Source organism: Musa acuminata, chromosome BXJ3-4, assembly GCF_036884655.1.
Source record: "Musa acuminata AAA Group cultivar baxijiao chromosome BXJ3-4, Cavendish_Baxijiao_AAA, whole genome shotgun sequence".
Lineage (NCBI taxonomy): Eukaryota > Viridiplantae > Streptophyta > Magnoliopsida > Zingiberales > Musaceae > Musa > Musa acuminata.
The window spans coordinates 6,450,684-6,475,681 of record NC_088352.1 but is presented as its reverse complement, the minus strand read 5'-3'; the positions used below and the strand labels follow the sequence as shown (position 1 = coordinate 6,475,681).

Sequence of the window (24,998 nt, the reverse complement as noted above, 5' to 3'; positions counted from 1 at the left end):
TGTCCTTCCGGCGACGAAGAAGGAAGAGGAAGGTGCAGCAGTTGCGACTGCTACTGGCCGGGAAGCGAGGAAGACACCGTTGTTCGCCGTTCACTGCTATTGAGGAGAGAATGTTTTCCTCCTTGCGTGACGGCGACGGAGAGTGTCTGCTGTAGGCAGCAAATATGAGAGGGAGCAAGGCCGACGAAGAAAAGCAAGACCGGTTAGCACTGGCTCTGAATCCGTGTCTTGGTGCTTCTTCAATGACTCCGCTTGAGGCAGCGTGCTACTGTGGCCGCTTGGCTAACACATGGCGATGCTGCTGTCGCCAAGAGAACCTGCTCTGATACCATGTTAAAATAAAGAGATAAATGAGTTGTAAAAGAAGAAGTTGAATGTTATTGACATATCCTCCGTCTTTATATACAGGTTAGAAGGAGAAGTTTCCTCAACGGGTTAGAGGATTTCCCTCAACAGAGTAGAGAGATTTCCTCAACAGTTAGGGAAATCTCATCTACTTATCACAATGATCCAAGCGATGAAGGTCAAAGGAACAGTGTTGTCCTCAGAGTTGCAGTAGGATGGCCCGCCCAAATGCTTGACACGAGAGACCATATGTTGCGAGCCAAGTCCAATATATATCTAATCTTATTCTTTTAATCTCATTCCATAATCAACATGTGGTTTAGAAAACATGTAATCTTGTTCATAGTAATTCCATCCGGTATAATGGTTACAACAAAGGACTCTCATCAAACGCCGAGGGGTACGTGCAGTGTGTCTCGTTCTTCAGACACAGAAACAACCTTTCGTACGCCAAGGCTATCTTGGTGGCAACGAACATGGACTTGGCGTACTCCCTGCACGCCGTCCCCCTCTGCGCCAGCCTCGCCTTCCCTTCCCCCACCACCTTCTCCAACACCTCCGACGACGCCTCCACATTCGGCGAGAACGTGTACCCCAACTCCTCGTCCACCAGTATCGTCCCCTTGATGCTCGGGAACCTCGTCGTCGCCACCGGCTTCCCGCACTGCATCGCCTCCATCGACGTCAAGTCCAGTTCCTGCGGCCTCAGCGTGGGGTTCAAGAACACGTCCAACGAGTTGTAGAACGCCTTCAGCATCGACGGTGGCACCGGCCCGAGCGCTACCACGTTGGTCCCGAGGTCAGCGTACCGCTGCGCCCTCGGCCCCGATCCTTCCACCACCAGATACACGTCCGGATGCTTCGGCACCAGCCTGGAGAAAGCTTCGAAGAGGAGGGGGTGGCCATTGTCCTTGACCAGCCTCCCCGCCACGCCCATGACCAAGGCCGCGCCGCCCCGCAGTCCGATCTCCTTCCGGAACGCGGCGCCGAGCTGGGCATCGGGGGCGAACTGGTCGTCGTCGACGCCGTTGAGGATGACGTGGACTCGGCCTGATGGAATCTGGTAGACGTCGCGCAGCATCTCTCCGGTGCTGTCGCTGGTGGCGACGTGGTGGGCGTAGTCGTGGAAGAACCTGATATCGTTCAACACCCTGTAGATGGACTCGGCCAGGCTACGGTTGAAGCCCGGGGACATGGGCTCGTCGGGGCCGCGAGCCAGGTCCTGGTAGATGCCGGAGTGCAGGACCTCCAAGGAGATACCGTGCCACGACACGGCCAAGTTGGGCACATCGCGCGCCCAGCGGTGTAACAGCGCCACGCTCTCAGAATACTACGATACGAGTAAAAAGAATCATTTCGATTTAAGAAAACTAATGTAGTATTTAAAGCAAGAGGATTGACATAGAACACCATATTCTTAAGTGTATTCTCGCTTCATGAACTACGGTCCTAAGACCTAGTGATAACTATCCATATCACTCATGATTGCACTCTGATTGAGGTAGTTATTGAAACTACCCTATAACATCTAGATCATGGTAACTACCTAGATAACTATTAGATCATGGTAACTACCTACATAACCATAGATAACAATTATGAATCAATTCTCAACAGTGGCCACCGGCCACTTGCGGGAGAAGACGACGACTCTTCGGACAATCGATAGCGGTCAGTCGGGCGTGAGCCTGAGGTTATTCCAGGAGAAGTCTACGTGGTGGAGATCGTCGGAGAACACTCTCCTAGAAGAGGCGTCGTTGGTGTTGCTGCTGCTGCTGCAGGGGGTGACCGACCGGGAATGGAGGATGATGGCTCCGGCAGAGAGGGTGAGAAGAAAGAGGAAGGTGGCGTCGTTGGTGTTGCTGCTGCTGCTGCAGGGGGTGACCGGCCGGGAATGGAGGATGATGGCTCCGACAGAGAAGGTGAGAAGAAAGAGGAAGGTGGCGTTCAAACTGGGGACGAGAGCAAGTATGTTGGACTTGCATTTCGTGGGGTGATGGGGGTGGTGGGAAGTGTTAGTTTGACAAGTCTCACATAGTCCTACATCGAGAAAATCAAGCTTGTTATCTCCTATTGCAACTATAAATAAGGGACTTAGCTTTGAAGCCAGATGCACCACAAGAAAAACCTAATTGTTTGCCTTGGGTTTAATTTATATTAAGTTCATATTTATTTAAAATAGTTTGGGCTTATAATTTGGGCTTTTCTTGTTTAATAGTTTTAGGTATTTTATGGCCTAGAAACATTTTCCTAAAGCATTTGTAATTGTCCCTTTTATAGTAGAGTTTTGCTCATCCTCCATCCGTGGATGTAGGTCAATTGATCGAACCACATAAATCTAGTGTCCTTATCTCTTTTATTTTTTATTTTATCATCTTTATTGGGTTGCCAAATTACCATTTGGTAAATTTTCTAGGGCCAGCTCTAACAAACTGGTATCAGAGCCTGGTTTCGGGATCTTTTGGCAATGATGATAATAACTGATAAGGGTAAAAATGGCGATGTAACACGCCATGACGTCAGCCATGCTTGGACAACACACTGCCCGAGGAAGTCGGCATTAACACCTAACTCAGGCTTAATTCTTCACGCCACGCCAACCCCATGCCAGACGCTATCAGCCTGCCTCCTGCAAGCAACCACATCAGGTAACATCAAACTCATCAATAAATACCCCAGAGTTCTAAACGAACAAAGGGGGGAACACAAGCATAACGCACTTGGAGGCATCTCTTCCTCCAAAACCCTCTCCGCATCGTTAACTTGATCGTCGGAGGGGTCGGGTCGAGCTCCCGGCCTGACCTGTTTGCAGGTCCGAGACGGTGTCGCATCTTCCCGGTGTTGCGGCGGAGCTTTCTCCCGACCCGACCTGTCGACCCGACCCGCCGACCCGACCTGCCGAACCGACCTGCCAACCCGATCTCCCGACCCGAACCACTCTTCCCGGCGCTGCGGCGGAGCTTTCTCCCGACCCGACCTGCCGACCCGAACCACCGTGCTAGGCCTTCGGGAGACCCCGAGGGACGGAGCCCGAGATCCCCGACATCCGGACCCCCGAATCGAGCCGCGACGGCCCCGAGGCCACGGCTTAAATAGATGTCCCCCGCATTAATAACAAAGATCGTTGTCGAGAAATTCAATAGAAATGTCAACATTCCAGATGATACGACAAATGAAGATCTTGCGGATATGGATAAGAAGGCCCGATCAAGCATTATTCTAAATCTCTCTGATGAGGTTTTACGGGATGTAGCTATGGAGACTACGGCTCAGAGCATGTGGGACAAGCTTAAATCCTTGTATATGAAGAGGATAGTGGAGAATCGTCTCTACTTGAAGCAGAGTTTGTATATGCTTCGGATGATTGAAGGTACATCTATACTCTCATATCTTGATAAATTTGATTCCTTAGTTATGGTTTGGAGAATATATATGTGAAAATTGATGACGAGGATAAGACCCTATTACTTTTGTATTCTCTTCCCCAATCCTTTAAGTATTTCCGTGATACTATGATTTATGGAAAAGAAATAATTTCGTATCAGGAAATTAAATCTACACTAAAATCTAAGGAGCAGATAGACATGGATATCACTGGGGAAAGTAGAGGGAATCAGGGTGAGGGTTTGGTTGTCAGGGGTAGAACGAATAAAAGGGAATTTGATAGTAGTGGATCTAAATCTAGATCTAAATCCAGACATAGAAATTTGGAGTGCAGATATTGTCATAAAATGAGGCACATTAAGGCTAATTGCTTTAAATTAAAAAAATAAATTAAAGCAAAAGGAAAAAATTATTGAGAAAACTACTTAGTCTGCTGAAGCTAGTGTAGCAGCTGATGAGAATGTTAGAAATATTTTCTTTGCTACTGATGACAGGACGAGATCTAAAAATGAATATATTTTAGATTCGGGTTGTTCTTATCACATATGTCCCAATCTAGATTTGTTTTCCACATATAAATCTTGTAATGGTGGAACTATTTTGATGGGCAATAATGTCGCGTGTGATGTTGTTGATAGAGACACAATCCGAATTAAAATGCATGATGGTATTGTGAGGACGCTCACTAATATTAGATATGTTCCTAATTTAAAAAAAAATCTCATCTCTTTAGGCACCCTAGAGACTCTTGGGTGTAAATACGTAGCTGAAGGTGGAGTTATGAAAGTTTCTAAAAGTGCCCTTATTGTTATGAAAGCTTGTAGGTATGGTAGCTTGTATATTTTGCAGGGAACTACTATCACAGGCTCGGTTGCAATATCGTCATCATCATTATCTGATTCTGACAGCACTAAATTATTGCATATGCGTTTGGGTCATATGAGCGAAAAAGGTTTGAGTATATTGAGCAAAAGGGGTCTTCTTTGCGGACAGAGTACTCGGCCACTGAATTTCTGTGAACACTACATTTTTTGAAAGTAGAAAAGAGTCAGCTTCAATTCTACGACAGTTCACAAAACGAAAGGTACTCTTGACTATATTCATTCAGATCTTTGGGGTCCAACTCGTATTCAGTCTAAGGGTGGTGCCAGGTATATGTTAACTTTCATTGACGATTATTCTAGAAAAATTTTCGTTTATTTTTTGAAGCATAAAAATTATATTTTTTTTAACCTTTAAATAATTGAATGCTTAGATTGAGAAGCAAACAGGTAAATAAATTAAGCGGCTTCGAACAGATAATGACATGGAATTTTGTGAAGGTGACTTTGATGAATTCTGCAAAAATAGAGAAATTATTCGGCATCGCACTATTAGGATGAAGCATCAGCAAAATGGTGTGGCTAAACGTATGAACAGAACACTCTTTGAGAAAGCAAGGTGTATGATCTCAAATGCAAGATTGACAATGGACTTTTGGGCAGAGGCGATTAATATGGCCTGTTACGTTGTCAACTGTGCTCCTTCTGCCGCACTTAATTTTAAAACTCCGGAGGAAATTTGGTCAGGTACTCCTGTTGATTACTCTGATTTAAAATTTTTTGGGTGTCCAATATACATGCATGTAAATGAAGGAAAATTATAGCCTCAAGCTAAAAAGTACATTTTCCTTGAGTATGCTTCTAGGGTGAAAGAAAACAGATTATGGTGTTCTGATCCCAAATCCCTAAAATTTGTAATCAGTAGGGATGTTACTTTTGATAAATTGTCTATGTTATCTTCCAAAGAGGAATCTACTAGTTGTACAAATGATAGTGCGTAGAAGCAGGTTGAGCTTGAGATTGGTAGTTCTGATTCTTTTCAGTCGAACTCTTCTACTCAAAGAATACCAGTAGATGGTCCCGAGTCTACTAACGAAGATGATCAAGAGGAAGAGCAATATTCCATAGCCAAGGATAGACCACGGAGAGATATTCGACCACCACAAAAATATGCAAATTTGGTTGCATATGCTTTGTCCAAAAGAAACAAGTGAAGTTTGTGAGCCTACTACATATTCAGATGTAGTTTCTTGTGATAATTCTACTAATTGGTTGATTGCGATGAATAAAAAAATTGAATCTCTCTATTAGAATAGAACTTGGGATCTTATGAAGCCGCCTTCGGGTAAGAAAATTGTTGGATGCAAATGAGTCTTTAAAAGGAAGGAAGGAAGGTATTCCAGGGGTTGAAGATGCAAGGTACAAAGCACGATTGGTTGCAAAAGGCTATAGTCAAGTATATGGTGTTGATTTTAATGACGTATTTTCATCTATTGTTAAATATAGCTCTATTCGTGTTTTGCTTACTTTGGTTGCCATGTATGATTTGGAATTAAAGCAACTTGATGTTATGATAACTTTCTTACATGATGAACTTGAAGAACAAATTTACATGGAGCAACCTCATGGATTTGAAGTTGACAATAAGGAAGACCATGTTTGCTTGTTAAAGAAATCCTTATACGGATTGAAGTAGTCTCCAAGATAGTGGTATAAGAGGTTTGATTCTTTTATGTTGGGTCATGGTTACACGAGGAGCATGTATGATAGTTGTGTCTACTTTCGGATGTTAACTGATGACTCTTTTGTGTATTTGTTGCTTTATGTTGATGACATACTTATTGCAGCTAAGAATTTGTGAGAAATTCATACTTTAAAAATATAGCTGAGTAGTGAATTTGAAATGAAAGATTTGGGAGCAGCTAAGAAATTCTTAGCATAGAGATAAAAAGAGAATGAGGAGTTGGAAAATTATTTCTGACCTAGAAAAATTACCTCGAGAAAGTCTTGGAGAGGTTTGACATAAAAAATGTTAAGCCAGTGAGTACTCCTCTTGCTAGCCATTTTCGATTATCTGTTGCTCAGTCACCACAGTCAGTTGAAGAGGAAGAATATATGGTGTAAGTTCCATATTCCAGTGCCATCAACAGTATTATATATGCAATGGTTTGTATTCGTCCAGATATATGTGTCACCCGGGTAAAACACATTGGCAGACTATGAAGTGGATTCTCAAATACTTGCAAGGGACTTCAGATGCTTGTTTGGAGTTTGGAAAAAATTATGACACTTTGGTTAGTTTCGTCGACTCTGATTATGCTGCGGATCTTGATAAACGAAAATCTTTCACAGGCTATATTTTTTGCGTTGGCGGTTGTGCAATTAGTTGGAAAGCTTTCTTACAACCTGTTGTGGCTTTATCTACTATAGAGGCAGAATATATGGCAGTGATAGAGGCGATCAAAGAAGTTTTATGGTTAAGAGGTTGGTTTGTTCGGTGAATTAAGTTTGCATTAAGGTGTTACTATAATTTACTGTGATAGTCAAAGTGCTATTCATTTGACTAAAGACTAGTTGTATTATGAGAGGACGAAACACATCGATATGAAATTTCATTTTATTTGGGATTCCACTGCCGAGGGAAAGGTCCTTGTTCAGAAAATTCATATGAAGGACAATCCAACTGATATGCTTACGAAGCCTCTTCCGGTTTACAAGTTCAAGCAATACTTAGACTTGGTTGGTGTTCATTATTAGTGATTATCCGTTGGGGCTTTTGTAAAGAAGATGAAGTAAGTTTTGTTAATTGTGAATGTTGGGACATGCCAAGGTAGAGATTTGTTAGTTTGGCAATTCCCACTTAGTCCCACATCGGGAAAATCAAGCTTGTTATCACTATAAATAAGGGCCTGGGCTTTGAAATTAGATGTACTACAAGAAAAACATAATTATTTGTTTTATATTTAATTTGTATTAAGTTCATATTTAGTTAAAATAGTTTAGTAGTTTCAAGTATTTTATGATCTAGAAATAAGGGCCTGGGCTTTGAAATCAGATATACTACAAGAAAAATATAATTATTTACTTTAGATTTAATTTATATTAAGTTCATACTTAAAATAATTTAGTAGTTTCAGGTATTTTATGATCTAGAAATAGTCTCTTTTATAGTAAAGTTTTACTTCTCCTATTAATCTAATCACGTAAATATGATGTCTTATCTCTTTTATTTTTCTACCAACAGCAAGAACCATCGACCGAGGTCAGGGAGTCGGTGCGTTCCTCACATCCCCTTTGGCGCGTCTGCCTCATAGACTGCGATCTCCTTTCCACGTACTTCGTTCGGTATTGTATCGGACGCTCCGTTGGAAATCTTTACGAAGAACAAATATTTTTACTGGTTACTATGATCAATATATCGTGGGATTCTCTCATCACAGTTGACGTCGTTGGGGGTGGCTTCCTTTGTCAAACTAGTGAACTCAATGTATAAAGTATCATCAACACCGCAGCCAAAGAAAGTCAACGTGAGATTGCGTCTAATCTATCACATAAATAATTTTGGCATATGATTCCGTGATTTAGTTTTTAACCAATGATGTCAACGTGTTGACGTTATTATACTTGAAAGTGTAATCATTTTGGACGTCGTTAAGGAAGTCAAAGCTTTTAGATTCTAATCAAATCTAATATATATATATATATATATATATATATATATATCGATTATTTTAATTTTTAATGATATAAATTTATTTTTTATTTATCTTTTTTCATCACATATATTTAAATAAATTAATAATTAAGTAATAAACGGCAGCAGCTTATACCACTTCGACAAAACATCTTAGTATGGCCCACAATCAAATTCTCTGTCATCCACGCACAGAGGATTCCCACCATTGTTAATGTGGGACCCTACTTTGTAGCCGATCCGGGCCCGCAAAAGCATTTAGTACTAGGAAAAGCAAACATCGCTTGCACCTGCAACTCATCAGCATTTCTGTTGGGCCCAGCGGTCACTGCAGAAGGTTGACCTGAGGCACGTCGTTCAATGAATGATCCAATTATATTAGCCAGAATTTTAACGTGAATCATAAAAGTCATACATACAGTTGATGATAAAATCATATGCATCATTTACGCCATTAATCTACTTCAGTTCATAGGGAGAAGTGAAGTCATTCACCATCATCAGACGATCTTGTTTTGGTTGGTAAGGAAGAACGATACCAGAAGTTGCAGTGGGTAAAACAAGAAGAAAGAGCTGCAAATGCGAACCATTTATGCCTCATTCACAAAGCCGTGCACAAAATTATGGTGCTGTTGCTGATAAAAAGCGGATGGCGATCGAAGTGCTGCAGCAGCTTTGGTCTCTCCTTTAAGCTCCCCTTTACCAACGCCAACACGCAGATGATTCTGTACTGCATGCGCCATGGGAGCTTCATTTTCCGAGATTGGAAGGCGCGTTGTCTCCAAGCTACCCTCTTCGGGTTTGACGACGAGCACATCCGCTTTGGCTCTTTCCGACCACAATGCTTTGCTCCCCACCTCTTCTCCAACGGCCGCCAATAATTCTCACAAAGGTGCATCAGAGATCAGATATGTCTAACTTTTGTCATCGTAGCTTTGAGTATGTCTCGCTGGTGACATCTCCCCGTCGCAGCACACAAGCGTTCACGATAAGCTAATCTGCCATCACACGCCTTGAAGGAAGGCAATTGGTTGCTGTCGCATTGTCCACTCCGATTGAAACCAGGCTGGTAAGAACATATTATGATCAGCCAAGTTTTTTGGCATCAGCTCTGGACTAGGTTGAGCAAACAAAAGCTGGGCGTAAAGATAGATACTCATGGCCTTTAGGGTTGAAAGTGGCAGGGCTACGTACTGGAAGAAAGGAAGATTCCACATCTGAAACCATCCATTCATTCGCAAGGAGTGTGTGTGTGTGTGTGTATGTGTGTATATATAGAGGTCCTCTTGTAGAACGAAGATATGCCCAACCTTTCTCCTGGCATTGATGCTCACTCACCATGAGTAGGGAGACTGATCCACTGGTTGTGGGAAGGGTGGTCGGGGATGTGTTGGATCCATTCGCGAGAAGCGTCGCCCTCAGCGTGAGGTATGGCTCCAGGGAAGTCGCAAACGGGCGCGAGTTTAAGCCCTCGCAGGTGGTCAATCAACCCAGGGTTGATGTCGGAGGCAATGACCTGAGGACCTTCTACACTCTCGTATGACTCCTGTTACATGCAGTATCCATCTTTTAAGCTGCTTATAATGATGGTTTTGCTAGTTGGATATCCGCAAAATGATCCAACAAGTGCTGTGATCTTGTTCATTCTAGCTGTGGTGCCTTTAAATGATGCAGGTCATGGTGGATCCTGATGCGCCAAGTCCGAGCAATCCAACACTAAGAGAATACTTGCACTGGTAAAAGCTCTTCACGCTTTTCTCGGTTTCTCTCTCGTTTCTCAGATAGCATGGCCAAGCACCGAAGACCTGTAGACCACTTCCGTTAGCAATCCTTTAACCAAGTTCTACAAGTCTTTGGCAGATTGATTCAGGTCCTGATGGCAAGTAAAAGGCAATCATCGTCCAACTTAGAGTGACAAGTTTTGGTCTTATGAATCTATGTTGTCATATAATCTTTCAGTGAGAGGCTGGCTATACACTTAATATAACATGAACTGATTGCTCCCGGACGCCATGGCCGACATCTCTCTTGTACATTAGGGATAGGCTTTCTGCTACACCTTACTAAATACTAACTAATCGAACTCCCTGTGAATGAATCAGGCTGGTGACAGACATCCCTGCAACCACTGGATCAAGCTTTGGTGAGCTATCTAAAGCTTTATGACAGGCTCTTCTGCGTGCTGCATGCATGCCGTCGCTAACAAACGTGTTCCTCTGCTGCATGAACGCCGAAGGGCAAGAGACGATGTGCTACGAGAATCCACGGCCGAGCTCCGGGATCCACCGCCTGGTGTTCGTGCTGTTCCAGCAGCTCGGCCGCGGCACGGTGTTCGCCCCCGTGTGGCGCCAAAACTTCAACACCAGGGAGTTCGCCGAGCTCTACAACCTCGGCTCCCCCGTAGCCGCTGTCTACTACAACTGCCAAAGGGAGGCCGGCTCCGGCGGTAGGCGCATGTACCTCTTCCAGAACTAGATTCTGATGTCTCATTTCGTACACCTCCTCCATGCTAGTATCAATAAAGCCATTGGATTGCATGCTTGGTGGTGAACTGGAATCAAATTATCCCTTCTTTGTGAGGCTTCATAACGTGTGATCCATATCTGAAGATGACTGTAACCTGGAAAGCAAGAAGACCGCAGGAAAAGTAGATGCCGATCACTGTGGTCGTGAATCCGACGTTCCAGGTTAACCTTGAACAGCATAAAACCCAGACAAGTTTTATGGGTATTCTACATGGAATAAATACCTACACGAGAAACTTTTATGGATTGGATACGACGTTTATAATATTTCGAATATTTGTTAATACAAATATTAAATATTTCGAATCATTTATATTAGAGGTTTTGTGATATATATATATATATATATATGTATATATAATATATATATGTCTATGTCTATATATACATACATACATACACACACATATATATATATATATATAGATCTATTTCGAACCCGCCGCCTTGTATCCGACGGTCACTCAACGGAAAGGATGGCGGACAGAGACCAACGTACGATCAAGGTGGCGCAAGGGTTCTGGGGACCTTTTGGTCTCTCAACGCCCTCTTCTCCGTTGCGTCGACGTCGGACCCAAGGCGGCGGGTTCGAAATAGATCGATTCGGTTCCGAGCGGTATTCTCGTTTCTTGATTCCGGTATCCTCTTCGGCTTTGGGCGGTATGCTCTGTTTCTTGACCCCCAAGCCCTCCTTCGTGTTGCGTCACCTCGGATCGATTTCGAGGGTTTCGATCTGTACCTTCCTTGATCCCAAGGGTTCTGGGGACCTTTCGCCATGTATCTCGTCCCTCCCGCGCGAGGTTGGTGTGGGATCGGTCCGATTCCGAGGCAAAGAGAACGGAGGAGGAGCCGGTTGCAATCTTGAACCCTAGGGTTTCTTTAGATCTCTAGTCCGGGATGGTGGAGCCGGGCCCTCTTTGAGAAAGATCTGGTGGAATTAGGAATTGTGGCATCACCGGCCAGCACTCGAACGGCGCCAACGGGATGGCGTAGGAAGGCTTTTGGCAGGGACATTCCTGATGCCCATGGAGCATGATCTAAAGAGCAGACAGTGGTAAGGGAGCCATCATCCTTTTTAGTTTCAAAGTTGTTAGTAGATTATATTCTCGTTTGATTGTTGCCAATATGCTTTATTGTGGTGATTCTTTACAACTGCATGCCTATATTGATTGATTTACATGTCAAGAATTTGTTCGTGTCACTGTTCTCTCCATTTTATTCATTTCTCTTTATAACTATCTTAAAACATACAATTGTAGGTCGAATTTGATAGAGGTTATCATGCAGAAATTTCAACTCATTCTTTATTATGATTTAGTGGACTTAGGAATTGTTGTCGAGGAAGATGTGGTGGCAATTTTTTTTTTTGGGGGGGCCTTTTCCAATCTCTTAACGATGCCTTTTCTATGGTCTTAGAGAGTGAAAATGGCAACATTTGTGTCTTGAAAATGTCGACGATACCTTACATGAACTGACTTGTGTGATTGCAAGATGTAATTTAATCAGGGCCCTTAGCAAACATTAGCAAAAGAAAATAAAATTAATTATAACGATAAGCCAATGATTTATTAAGGAAGAAGTAATTCAATGTTACCAGAAATATTGTGCTGCAGCATGTAACTTGTCTCACCTGCATTATATGATTGTGAGCCATTTGAACTGTTGATACCTTTTTCTTCTTAGTGAGATTTTCTAACTAGGACAATAAAAACAGTAGGAGCTTTCTTTTATTAATGAGAGACTGGCACAAGTTGCAATCATGGTTTTGCTTTGACTACAATTAGAATAAGTTACAAGGCATGTATATTGAAAGAAATTTGCTATGCTTATAGGATTCTTTGATTTTTTTTTTGAATTGATAAGATAATGTAGTAAATGTTATAGTAAATGAAATCATTGCAAAATAGACTAATAAAATTGCTGTTCAAGGATGCATAAAATAATTATGTTGTGTACACAACCAACTCATGAATCTGAAAGTGGTCAAATGCATCAAATCCCTCTTGCTGGATTTAGTGATACCTGTCATACGAACCTAATATCACTTGTCATATAAACCAATTATATGCTTTCTGTAATGGATAGTGCGACTTGTGTTGTCACAACTATAATCTAACCTCGTGTAGACTATGCTGCCCCTAAATGGTGTAACCGACCGACCACTTGTCAGTGAGTTGTAACCCATTTAAAAGTTTAGACCACAAGCATTGTGAGACTAATCGAATTGGTGGGATACTACATATGCAGAAACATTAGTTTTAAAGGTTAGACAAGAGCACTGTTACATGATCACTGAGAAAAATTACGACTCACTTGTCAGTGAGTTGTAACCCGTTTAAAAGTTTAGACCACAAGCATTGTGAGACTAATCGAATTGGTGGGATACTACATATGCAGTAACATTAGTTTTAAAGGTTAGACAAGAGCACCGTTACATGATCACCGAGAAAAATTAGCTAGTCTAAATTTATGTTGTACTCTTATTAAAATTCATTTCCAACCAGTCTTCTAGACAATGGCTTTTTTGTCATCTCTGTGGCACTGCCTATTCATACAAAGTCAATGAATTTTTTAATCAATGAAATTCTTGGTGCCTATAAGTATCTTTGGATCATTTTATTTGTATCTAGCTCAATAAATTAGTCATTAGAACTATTTGAATATAGTGATCGTAGACCGTGGCAGAACAATGTGTGACAACTATTGTATGATGATGTAAAGTTTAAAGTTTAAACCACCAACCTTACCTGTTCAATAAAGAGTTGGGAGAAAGTTCTCTCTCGTACTGGATATAGTGATAGTCATTATACAAGTGGGAATATTCAGTTCTCTAGTCAGCTGTTTGTGTCATAAATGGGATGATTTGGCTTGAACGAGTCTTTTTTCCAAGTAAGGGAATTGAACATATGCTTTTTCTTTTTTTTTTGTAAAAGTGGATGATAAGAACGACATCTGTTGTCACAACCCTAATATAACAAACGTAGGCTATGCCCAAAAAAGTAGTTCAAATTTGAAGGTGACTTGTAACCGATTTAGAATCAAAAAGTATAGACCACAAGCATTTTGGGACTAACCAAACTGGGGTGGGGTATTCACCGTACACAGTAAATCTACTTTTCAAACTGGGGTACTCACATACACAGACTTCCCAAAACCTGAGAACCCTTGGGAGTTCTCTAAGCCAACAACCCATGTGAATATACAATTTTAAACCATTGGGCGTGTTGCTGACTGATACAACATGAGCTCCCTAGTGTCAAACAAAATGAACCAGGGGGTAGAGACCTCCCCTTAAAAAAATTTTAAAAAAAAAAAATACACTCATTGCATCCATCTAGATCCAAATATTCTTCAGGTTCTTCCTCTTAGCTCTTCTTAAGCCTTCCAAGAGAGCCCAAGGCTTTTCTTACAACCGACTTCTTAGCAGCCCTGTGTCTCAAGCTTCCCAAAGCCATCACTTCGTGATCAGCCTTGTTGGTTGATTTTAAGAAATTTCTACAGTCTTGAGGCATTGGTTTAGAAACATCTAGCAAAATGACCACCCAAGCGAGCTTTCCCCCTGGCTCTAGATAGCGTGATGAGGACTTCCGATGGAGGAACTTCCCGTTCGTTACTGGCAACTTCCTTAGCATGTAAGCTCTAGGCATAGCTTGGAAAGAAAGATGACCTGCAAACCCTGATTGACTCACTCCTTGTGCTTACCTGGGCATGCTCACCTATGCGCTCGGTTTCTCCACTGTAGAAGAACTAGGACCATACACAACTGGCGGCTTCTCAGAGGGAATATTCCTATTCGGAGGTCCTTCAGACAGGATTGACAGAAGAGGATCAGGTTCAGCCGCATAAGGATCATCTGCAGAAGCGAAGGAGACCAGAGGAACCCACATCTTTTGTTTCCTCCCGCACTTGTTTTGCCTCCTGGCCAATATGGATCATGTGTTTTGAGAAAATTAGTCTACGCTAGAGCAAGTCATCTAATGGTGTATAACTTCATTGATAATCTGGCACCAATCAGACCGAATTAGATTACCCACAATAAGGAATAGTATCAGTTTGTATAAGCTCCTGACCGAACCAACAACGTATATCAGTGGAACGGATATAATATAACAGAGAAAAAAGGACCAAAGCTGACCACGAAAACGAAAATGTCGTGCCATTATCTTACATTCCAAATTCCAGATCCCAAATTCTAAAATATGGTTGACACGTGGAAGCTCATGTGTTGTACACATATACAAGCGTCATGCAATGAAAGAGACAATCGATGTTGCATCTCGATACTGAATTCTCATCATTCCATCTATATGATAAAATTCGTGAGAGAAATCTAACCACCGACAAGAGAGCAATATAAAATTAAATTGTGTTCGAGGAAAATATGCAGTTCAACTATTAAAAATTAAATTAAACTAATTTATAATTAAAAAAAACACTAATCAGTATAATTTGAATTGAAGATGAACTCAAGCATATTTCAGAAATAATAAAAAAAAAACACATACAAATAACATACACAGATCAGGATAAGGATACATACATACAACATCATCCTTAACAGATAAACATATGGAAAAGAATTGATTTTCTAATAAATAAAGATGATGGATAAGGGGTGGGGTTCCTGAGTTTTATAGTACAAAATTTTATTCACAAGTTATTGCAACTTGACTTATAAGAATGAATTACAGTCAGAACCTCATAACATCAGTCATTAATTCAAAATTTCATCATCATACAGTATGTTAAGATCAACATGAATACTAAATGGCATTTGTAATCCTACAACCATCCATGTATGGGGAGTAGTAAATTAACGCGAATTCACAATTAGTAAGTATGTTGCATGTCAACAATCTTAGACGAAGACAAATAGACACCTAAATTCCTTGACGTCTTCGCGGAACCTGCTAAGCTAAAAAATGTGATGGGTTCGCATTACGGAGAATAAGCTCACTGGATTGCTCCCTCTCTTTCCTCTTTTCTCACCTTTTCTTATTCCGAGCTGAAATCAAGTGACGATCAACTGGGATCAGCTGATCCAGCTGGTTTACAGGCAATTCCATCTGCTTTCTCTAGATGACGATCGCGGTCGTTCGCCGGCTCGCGCTGGAGCTCCCGCACGATGAGCCGCTCGAGCCACTCCACGTCCTCGTGGCCGGAGCGCGTCACCCCCAGGAGATTCGAAGACATCCGCCTCCTCGCTCGTCGGAGAGGAGAGGGGAATCGCCCGGAGGGTTTCACGGTGGCGGGATGTCGGTTGCTGGGACACGAATATTAGTGAGGACCGGACCCGATCCAATCCGGATCCGATTCGATCCTTTGATGAGGTGGGTCGAATTAAGTGGATCCAAATCGAGCATCAAGAAATCCAATCCGCTAAACATCCCCAAGACGCGATACCTGAAGGAAAGTCTCAATCCATCTGCATGTGAATCGAGAGCACAAGTCATTGGCTTTTGGCCATCAGCAGCCAGACTTGTCCATGCGTCCTTGACGGTGTGCCTTCCGACTAGGAAGTCTACCTCTCGACATTGGCTCTTCATTCTGACCTCGGGTTTTATGGATTTACGTGATCTCTCTCATCTCGTCACTTAGCAATCTCTCCCTTCTTCCACGGCACACATGGGCGGGCAACTGCTTGCAAACGTTGAAGTAAAAGTGTGGTCAATCTCACAGCATTATTGACGAGTAAAGTCGCCGCAGCTCATCACTGGTCATCGCTGGATAAATAGTAAGGCGATGAAGTTTCTTCAGGTGTCTGGGAATCACACGTCCGAATAGTAAGAAGCGCGGTACTGTAACCACGAGTTTAAGATAAGAAGATAAGAGTTTACTGTGTCATCGAGGTGCCTTGGGAAAGCAGAGGTCATGCCACGGTATGCGTGTGGCTCACGTAGCCGAGCCGATTCCACGAGAACGACGATGCCGCTGACTAATTCTGCTCTTGAATGCACTCCTACGAATGAAAGTGATAGGATAAAAATGGCGACAAGACTCGAGTGATGTCAGCTGTCCCTCATAAAGCCTCACACCCCTAGGTCAACACAGACCGGGGCGCCGACTGAGGCACACTGACGCCCTGCTCAAGCTCGGTTCATCACGCCACGCCAAGATCAATGTCAGACGTTACCAGCTTGCCCCCTGCAAGCGGGCACATCAGGGAATAGTAAGCTTCCATATAAATACCCTTACCTTCTGAGGGAGGGGGGACTGGACTGCAACATCTACTTCTCCACCTAAAACCCTCTCCACGTCCACTGACTGGATCATCGAGGGGTCGGCCAAGCTTCCAACCTGACCTTTGTGCAGGTACACAGACGACGACCTCCCGCTAGGCTACCGAGCGAGGGACAGCCTCCCGGAGGAGCCAACGACACTGCACACCCCCAACCTAGACGTTCGTCGAAGCCCGCCTCAGAAAGATCCCCTCATCGACCGGGCCCGAACCAAGCCGCGTCGGCCCTGAGGCCACGGCTTAAAGTTGTTCACCGCAACAGAAAGCACCGGAAGTCGTAGCTGAGATGCACTCGACCGACTTACACGAAAACCAAGGAATGAGGATAAGAAGGTTAAGATTATGCTTATTTTCTTTATATATTTCTAACATAAAAATCATAATATATTTAGACTATCAAAAAAATTTAATATTAAAAAAATAATAATAATATATTAATTTATGATAAATAATTTTTTTGATCCTATTTTGAAAATCTTTATCTAATATATAGATGTAATATCATCGAATCCAAAAACTATTTTACAATACTGATCTATATAATACTCATCTTTTTTACCTTTCACAATATCATTATTAACGATTGTGTAGAGATAAAGAGAAGATAAATAAATAATTAGGAGAATTCATTATCATCTCTTAAGAAATCTTAGTATAATTTAAATTTTTTATTTATAATTATAATCATATTTAAAATTTAATTATATTTATAATATATTTTTACTTAGGTTTAAATAATCTAATACAATAATCTCTTTTAAAATAATAATACTGTACTAATGCATGAGGCTGACGCAGAAACCTACATGTCTTTCAATGTATGTGTTTATGTTCGTAGTATCAAACTTCCTGAAAGGTCCCATTGTTCATTGGCTCTTTACCAAGTCTACGTAGACATGACAGCCCTCTTTAGTCTCCTTTGAACCGGTCCTGAAGGAGACCTGCCACCTCCAATTTGCATTCGAGGCGGCATTGGGTCCAAGCAATTAGGAGAATTCATCATCACACCATACCAATTTGCTCCCCAATGCCACCTCCAATTTGCTCCTAAACTCTGCCTTATTCTGACGTTTATCACACTATAAAGCAGCTCCGCCTCTTCCCGCTTCTCTCCACCTCTCACCATTCTCTCTCTCTCTCTCTGTCTCTCACAGACACACAGACGCACATATGGGGAACTGCTTGGTTCCTGAGTCCATGAGGACCAAGAGTCGACCACGATGTGCTGTGGCTCCAAGAGACCTGCAGGTGACTCAGCCGGAGAAGAGGCAACCGCTACAAGCTGCTCATGCGCCCAGCAAAAGGGAGAAGGCAACCCCTGAACGGCCAGAGCGCTCGGTTCGCTTCGCGGATGACGACGGCGGCAAGAAGGAGGTCGTAAGAGTAAAGATAGTGATAACGAAGAAAGAGGCAGCTCGGTTTCTGTCCATGCTTGCCGCCAGCGACGATGGCGCATCGAAGAAGATGCAGTGCGAACTGGAAGGAGCCGGATCGTGCAGTGGCAACCACACCGGAGGCATGGACTATTGGAGACCGGTGCTTGAGAGCATTCCGGAGAGCTGCTGAGAAGAGTTTGGGGTGATGAAAACATAGCGTGTGCTGCGATGGTTCAGTCAATTCTTGGTCGTGTTCAGCGGACATGCTTTCTGTGTAATCAATCAAAAGTATCAACTCGGTTCACATGTCCCTCAAATTTCTCGGTTTGCATCCTTTTGTCGTTGATTCACGGGGTTTCTTTTATCATTTCCTCTGTGCCTATGAACGTGAAACAAAGCTGAGACAGTCGCTAATCTGTTTCTATTTTGAGAAGAGTCAACAAGAAACAAACGAGCAGCAGCGTTCGAAACAGAAGTGATTTCTGATAGCGTCGGCAGCCGACATGGAATGGTAGATTAGTTCGACTCGGTTTTTACTCGACATGTGTTGGGAGTCTTCGGTCGATGCTCTATAGAGATCTCGATGTGATCCGTCCGACTGCGATGAGAGGTTCTAGAGAGCCCTCGTCTCTTTCGAAGTGCAACCGATGACAAACATTTGCATTTCAATTTCGACTGTTCTTGGCATCATCGATTAGAGTTCTCTGATGACTTCCACATACATGAAACCTAAGTCCACCCTTCACTCTTTCGTTGGTGGAACGGCAGCTTGAGGACTTTGTGGTTCGATGGGTAAACGCGTGTTTGAGCTTCGTGTCATTGGACAAGCTAGTATCTGTCAATTATTCATGCACAGGTCAAGCAAAGGTTGTCCACCACCTGTGAGCTCAGCCATTCAATGCGGGTGCTCCTTTCCCATTCCAATGGTCTCTCTGCTTCCTGTATCAATTTAGTTTGGTAACAGTTTACTCCGCATATACATAACACCCAGGTGTACAATCAAATCCCACAAATGTACTAACTGTATACAGCATGACTAACCTAATTGGACTCGGCGTATATCCTTATAATATATTAAGATATTAATAGAAAATATAATAACGTTGTTAACTCACCCCATCACCTAAATCATAGTTAAGGGAAGACATGTACGCATGCATTGGAGCTAGGCGGCATGACGTAATTTCCTCGGCATTATATTTTAAATAATACAAAGGGCCATCCTCTGCCTATCCTAGATAGGCCATGAGCCTTGACAAAATATATTATCATGGGCATCCTATCCTAACAATGTCGGATGTGCTTGTCAGTTATCACCATCAATGATCCCCTAACAGGGTAAGGAACACCCTAATTCATCGTCCTACTTTGTGCTTGTCAGCTATCTAAACTTTTTTTAGCATCGGAAATGTTAGGTAGGGATATCACCTCAATGTCGATCGCTTATGCGGGACCCAAGCACATCTAAAGAGTACCTTGTAATGATGTTGAGCATATCTAGAAGGCCAAGGTGCATCTCGGTATGATCTCGAGCTTCCTTCAACAAATAAGCCACTCCCCGAGATGATCACAGATTAGTCGTTGAGAGCTTGCAACACCTCGGAGTCCATCTATCGCCTTGATTGCTTGCTTAGGTCACCTCCCTTGCCCTGCGTGTGGGCTCCTAAGGATGGATCTATGCCTTTGGGACTGAATCAAGCTACAGTAGAACGTGATGAGTGAACCAAAACACTATATGTGATATACAGTATAACCTTAATGGGACGAATTATATATTACAATTTTGTGATTAATTATCTCTAACCCTCGATCTTTATACTTCAAAAAAATTATATTATGATCCTTATATTTAAGGAAATGAAATATTTAATCTAGTTTTCTCTCAACTCTATTGATGAAAATATTGCACGTGTTAATCACGTGCAAAACATATGTAAAACCATGATTAAAAAAGTAATTTCACATCATTATTCTCATTGTCCAAAGGAAAAAAAATCAAAAGAGAGAGAAATTTTGCAAACAAATTTAATTGCCTCAGCTTTTTTAATGTTTTAAGTTTTATTAGAAAGTAAAACACTAATTTTGCCTCGTTCATACACTATTATAGAACTAGTTTTGCAAAATAAGTTATAGAGGAAAAAATTAATATAGTTGGAGTTATAAAATTATTTTTTAACCGTATTTTAACATTATTTTTTACACATGATAACACATAAAATATTTTCTTCAACAAAACGAATGATATGAAAAGAAATAAAATTAAATATTTTTTTTATAAATCTAAAAAACTTATCATAATTTTTAAAAATATAAAAAAATAGATTACCAAATATAACTAATTACATATTAGCCGCTGTTTCGCCCAGGAACAGCTACACATCACTTTGGAAGACTTTCCCCATTGTGTTCGAGCAGAGTTTTAACTATTTTCTAGGCTGACTAAGGAAAAAGAGGATCAGCAATTCATGAGCTCCTTCACGCCTTTCTACGCAGTCTGAGTAAAGGACTAAGACGCCTAAACTTCACCGCCACCCACAGACCAAAAATGGAGATGGGGATGCCACGGACCACATAAGCTGCAGAACATGTCGCACCACAAGTCACACCAATGTGCAGCCTGAAACTATGATGTCAGCTGGAGAAGCCGAGTGAATGTAGACAAACTCGAAGCTTTTCCCTGCCGGGAGAGAGTCCAGCCATGCCGGGAATGTGTAATCGTTGCCGGACTTGCCGAGTCCCCAGACAGGGCCATAGAGTTTCGATATTGAGATGACGAGTTCCTTTGCAATCTTTGATGATTTGTTAGTCACCACTGTGGAGTACCTATAATAAATCCTTCCCTTGGATTCCCATGACGTGGTTGCCTTCTGCTCAATTGTGAATGGCGGAGAGAGTGCAGTCACTGCACAAAGTGACGGTACTGAGAGAATTACTCTTGAATGTGAATAACCTACATGGAGTGGATGGCTGAGGAGGAGGAATGTGATTACCGTCTTTGTTCTTGACAGGTACGCCAGGGATAGAGAGCACGACTGCAAGAAAGATGAACAGCATTATACAGCTGATCATAGATCAAAAGAAGTTGCAGCGGTTCTTTAGCTACCTGGTAAGAGCTGGTTGTAGCCACTATGGCCAGCGTGAAGCCGAGCCAATACGCCAAGCATGGGCGCATTGTTGTAGGTCGTGGGCTCTGTTTGTTCGTAGTCGTCCCTTTCGTCGGCGAAGTCGTCGTAGACATCAGGGCCGCCGACTATGGCACCATCGAGGATGTTGGGATCTTGAGCCTTTCGGCTATACCATGTGTGGTAGCCTTCTCTGCAGCTCACAAACGAGGGATCGGCCTTAATGGAGACAATCGAGGAGGCACGATGGTGGACCTGTCGGGGGTAAGACTTCCCATAGCCAACCATATAGCTGGTGCCTCTTGGATTGTCTCCTAGTATGTAATCCACCTGAAGGAAATGCTTATGAGACATCGTGCAAGCAGAGATCTTTACCTCTGATTCTTTAGTAAGTCGGCTTTCGAACAACAAGTACAGATTACCTGAGACTTGGCGAACAAAAGAAGCTCAGCAGGCGATGCGGTTCCAATGGCACAGGCTACGTTTCTTCCGGCAGATGTGATATAATCGGAGTAGATGGTGAGTAGGAAGGCGGCGTTGGTGACGAATTGCATGTTGTTCCACCGCTGCCGGAACAATAGACCTCCGGTGGTCCTCCGAACGTTGTGTGCTCCCTTGCCAAGGCAGGAGCAGAGGAAGTACTCTGCCTTCTGTCGGTACTTCCCCAGCACTGGTGCATGTTGAGCTTCCTTCCCTTGTAGGAGAAACTGCCAGACACACACAGTGTGGGCAATTATGCTATGATACATGTACTTGTCTGAGAACATCAACAGGAGTAGGGAGAAGACCTTAGCCGCGAGGACTTGAACACCGGCGTATTTGACGTCCCAACCGAACTCGGTCACGGCCCACCCCGTCCCACCGAGTGAGCCACCGTTATTAGCCAGATAGTCCATGTAGCAGCGGTTGTGGGTCGCATGGTACAGCCACGCCGCTGCCCACAGCAGCTCATCCTGCGCCGGGAAACCAGGTCCGGAACCATGTGAAAGATCGCTAGGTTGTACGCCTCCGTCCGATCGATGATTTACCGCGCGAATGATGGAATCAGGACCGTTCAACTTACCCCGTACCCACTGTAGGATCGGTAGTACCTCCGGGCCACCGTGATGCTGCTGTCGTACTTACCCCTGTACTTGTCGGCAAACTCGAAGAGCTGGGAACACAAGGAAACAACAGGAGTTTAAATTTAAGATCGATGATAACCATGAGGGAGAGAGAGAGAACAGTTTGTCTTGGACTTGGAACCTGTTTCGCGTGGCTGAGAAGCCGACATGAATAAGCTGGGTTTGAGTGCCGGAACACCATGGAAGCTGCAGCCATCGCCGCCGACGTCTCCCCGGCAAGGTCCGAACCGGGATGGTTGACGTCGATGCGGTAGGCCAGCCGGCTCGTCGTCATGTCCTCCGGCCGCTGCCAGCAGAAGTGGTCTGTGTTGCCATCACCCACCTGCAGAGATCGATCAACTCGGAATTAAATCAAGGTCACCAAATATGGAGAAATCATAAGAATTTTTTACTGTCTTGTGCGAGACATCTGGCACTTATTCGAGGATACACTTCACAATGCTCATGTGCAATTGCTGCTCGTCTTGTGATGCAACGGGACATGTTTTCCACGTCTCAAAAGAGAGAACCCAGCAAGCGTTTAGTTTACCGACAGAGGTGAAAGAAGACAAGAAGAGACCTCTGTTCTTACAGGGCAGGGCAGAGCAGAGAGCATGGAAACATACAAAGCAGCTTCATAGGAAGCTGGTAAAAGTCACTAAACTCTGAACACTATTAATCAAACAGCCATGATGCTGTTCGACAATTTAAAGAACTCAACAAGGATACTCATAGCTGAAATCACAGTTGCTTTGACAGACGATAAATAGATAGGGGGTTCATTCTAAGAAGGAATTCTCACCTCTCCATAGAGGACAAAAGGTTCTGAGTGGGCTTTGATGAGGTAGTCAGTGCCCCACTTGACGGCCTCCATGGCATGACCAAGCTCCCCGCTTGCAGCCATCTGCTTGCCGTACTCGACTATGCTCCAGGACATCATGGTGATGGTGAAGGCCATAGGAAGGCCAAATTTCACATTATCTCCGGCATCATAATATCCTCCAACAAGATCAACCTATATATAGCATTAAGGAAGAAGAAGGAACATTAATGAAGGTAAAGATGGAATTACTCTTCCTCTCTTAAACCGCACAATTGCCTCTCGGGCTCAAGCATGGTCAACTTAAGAACTAGGCATACAGGGAGGAAGAGTAATTTGCAGGAGCTTACCCCATTAGCCTTGCCATCAAGCAGCCCAGAATTGGCTCTCCACTTCACTCTCTGGTTGCTGGGCAAGTACCCGGACCTCTGGGCCTCAAAGAACAAAATGCTCTTGCTAAGAGCCTTCCCATAGTCATGCTCAGCAGAAGCCAGTGGCATAGCCATACCCAGCAGCACCACGATTAGCCCAGCCATTTGCAAGCGGTATCTGGGAAGACGGCAGAGGAAGCTACAGAAATCCCTCAAGAAAGAGGATGACGAACCTCTAAACACCAAAACAAAATCACGTAGATGTACGGTTCAATGTGGCTGTCTTCTCTCAGTTAAACTCCTCATATACCACGGTAGAAGATGACTGCAAGAAAGCGTCTAGCTATCTGGGGAGGTGGTGATACAGCGCCGGACCTGTATTTATGGAGAGAAGCATGTAGCAGTAGTGGTTGTCTGTGCAACTTTTTAGACATCATCGCTCCTTTCTCTCTCTCTTCCTCCGATTGGGAGTCTCAGTGGCCGAAAACGGCTGAGAAGAGGAAAAGACAAGTATCTGGTGGCGCTCCTCGGACACCCGTCTCTTGATACTTGGCCCTCTCCCCTACGATGCTTTCCAACACAACGTATCTGCTATTCATCATCACTTTCCCACTGCTAAAGAGAGTGAACTGTTGCAAGCATTGAAGGAGCAGTTAATCGGGGGCGGTTACTCAAGACTCAAATCTGCCGGGGTGGAAACCTTTTCGCCGGCCATCTCGCATGGAGTCGCGCCCATTCGGCAGCCGTAAATGCCCAGCTCTCCAAATTACGTGCTTTTGCTTTGTTTATTAGATTAGTCGCTTGCTTTCTTCTTCGGAACTCGGAAAAGGAGAGCAAACGAGGAGGCAAGCATGGGAGTGCATACCCGACGCCCCCTGCACGCTTCGGACAATACGTTCGATGGGTTCTACATCTACGTTATGCATGATTCAGTGGTGACGTTATGCTGGTCCTCATCGCATTTCTGCGTCAACCCATATTGGTGTCAGCTGAAAAGTTACTGAAGTTGCATGAGACAGTAGCTCTCATCTTACAGGCGTTTTCCGATGGGATACGTAGAACAGATCCGTGCGTCCTGTAAGCATATGGCTTGAATCCTAAGCAAACCAATGGCAGCAGAACAGAGCGACCGCCGCTGTCTCCGCCACCGATCCGAAACGCTTGCCATCTCTTGGCCATGGAGCATTTGAAGCATATAC

General features: G+C 43.3%; 3 protein-coding genes across 5 annotated transcripts; 1 reads left to right on the top strand and 2 right to left on the bottom strand.

Moving 5' to 3' along the window:
- Nucleotides 1-712: 712 nt before the first annotated feature.
- On the bottom strand, nucleotides 713-1,758 carry LOC135635194 (uncharacterized). Its single transcript, XM_065146113.1, has 2 exons — nucleotides 1,747-1,758; nucleotides 713-1,675 (listed from the first exon to the last, which is right to left on the bottom strand). Exons 1-2 carry the CDS (start codon nucleotides 1,756-1,758, stop codon nucleotides 713-715), a joined length of 975 nt encoding a protein of 324 aa, XP_065002185.1.
- Nucleotides 1,759-9,583: 7,825 nt separating this feature from the next.
- LOC103981614 (protein VERNALIZATION 3) lies at nucleotides 9,584-10,805 on the top strand. The gene is made up of 4 exons (XM_009398362.3): nucleotides 9,584-9,781; nucleotides 9,919-9,980; nucleotides 10,347-10,387; nucleotides 10,481-10,805. The coding sequence occupies exons 1-4, from the start codon at nucleotides 9,584-9,586 to the stop codon at nucleotides 10,717-10,719; spliced, it is 540 nt and encodes a 179-aa protein (XP_009396637.1). The 3' UTR covers nucleotides 10,720-10,805.
- Nucleotides 10,806-20,983: 10,178 nt separating this feature from the next.
- LOC135634904 (endoglucanase 6-like) lies at nucleotides 20,984-23,988 on the bottom strand. Of its 3 annotated transcripts, none has more exons than XM_065145633.1 (8): nucleotides 23,779-23,988; nucleotides 23,411-23,623; nucleotides 22,751-22,951; nucleotides 22,569-22,658; nucleotides 22,294-22,458; nucleotides 21,928-22,212; nucleotides 21,487-21,835; nucleotides 20,984-21,315 (listed from the first exon to the last, which is right to left on the bottom strand). In XM_065145633.1, the coding sequence occupies exons 1-8, from the start codon at nucleotides 23,962-23,964 to the stop codon at nucleotides 20,984-20,986; spliced, it is 1,821 nt and encodes a 606-aa protein (XP_065001705.1). In that variant the 5' UTR covers nucleotides 23,965-23,988. The 3 variants fall into 3 exon arrangements, with proteins under 3 accessions (XP_065001705.1, XP_065001704.1, XP_065001703.1); XM_065145632.1 differs by having other exon boundaries at nucleotides 20,984-21,303; nucleotides 23,779-23,964; XM_065145631.1 differs by having other exon boundaries at nucleotides 20,984-21,333; nucleotides 21,508-21,835; nucleotides 23,779-23,964.
- Between the last annotated feature and the right edge of the window lie 1,010 nt (nucleotides 23,989-24,998).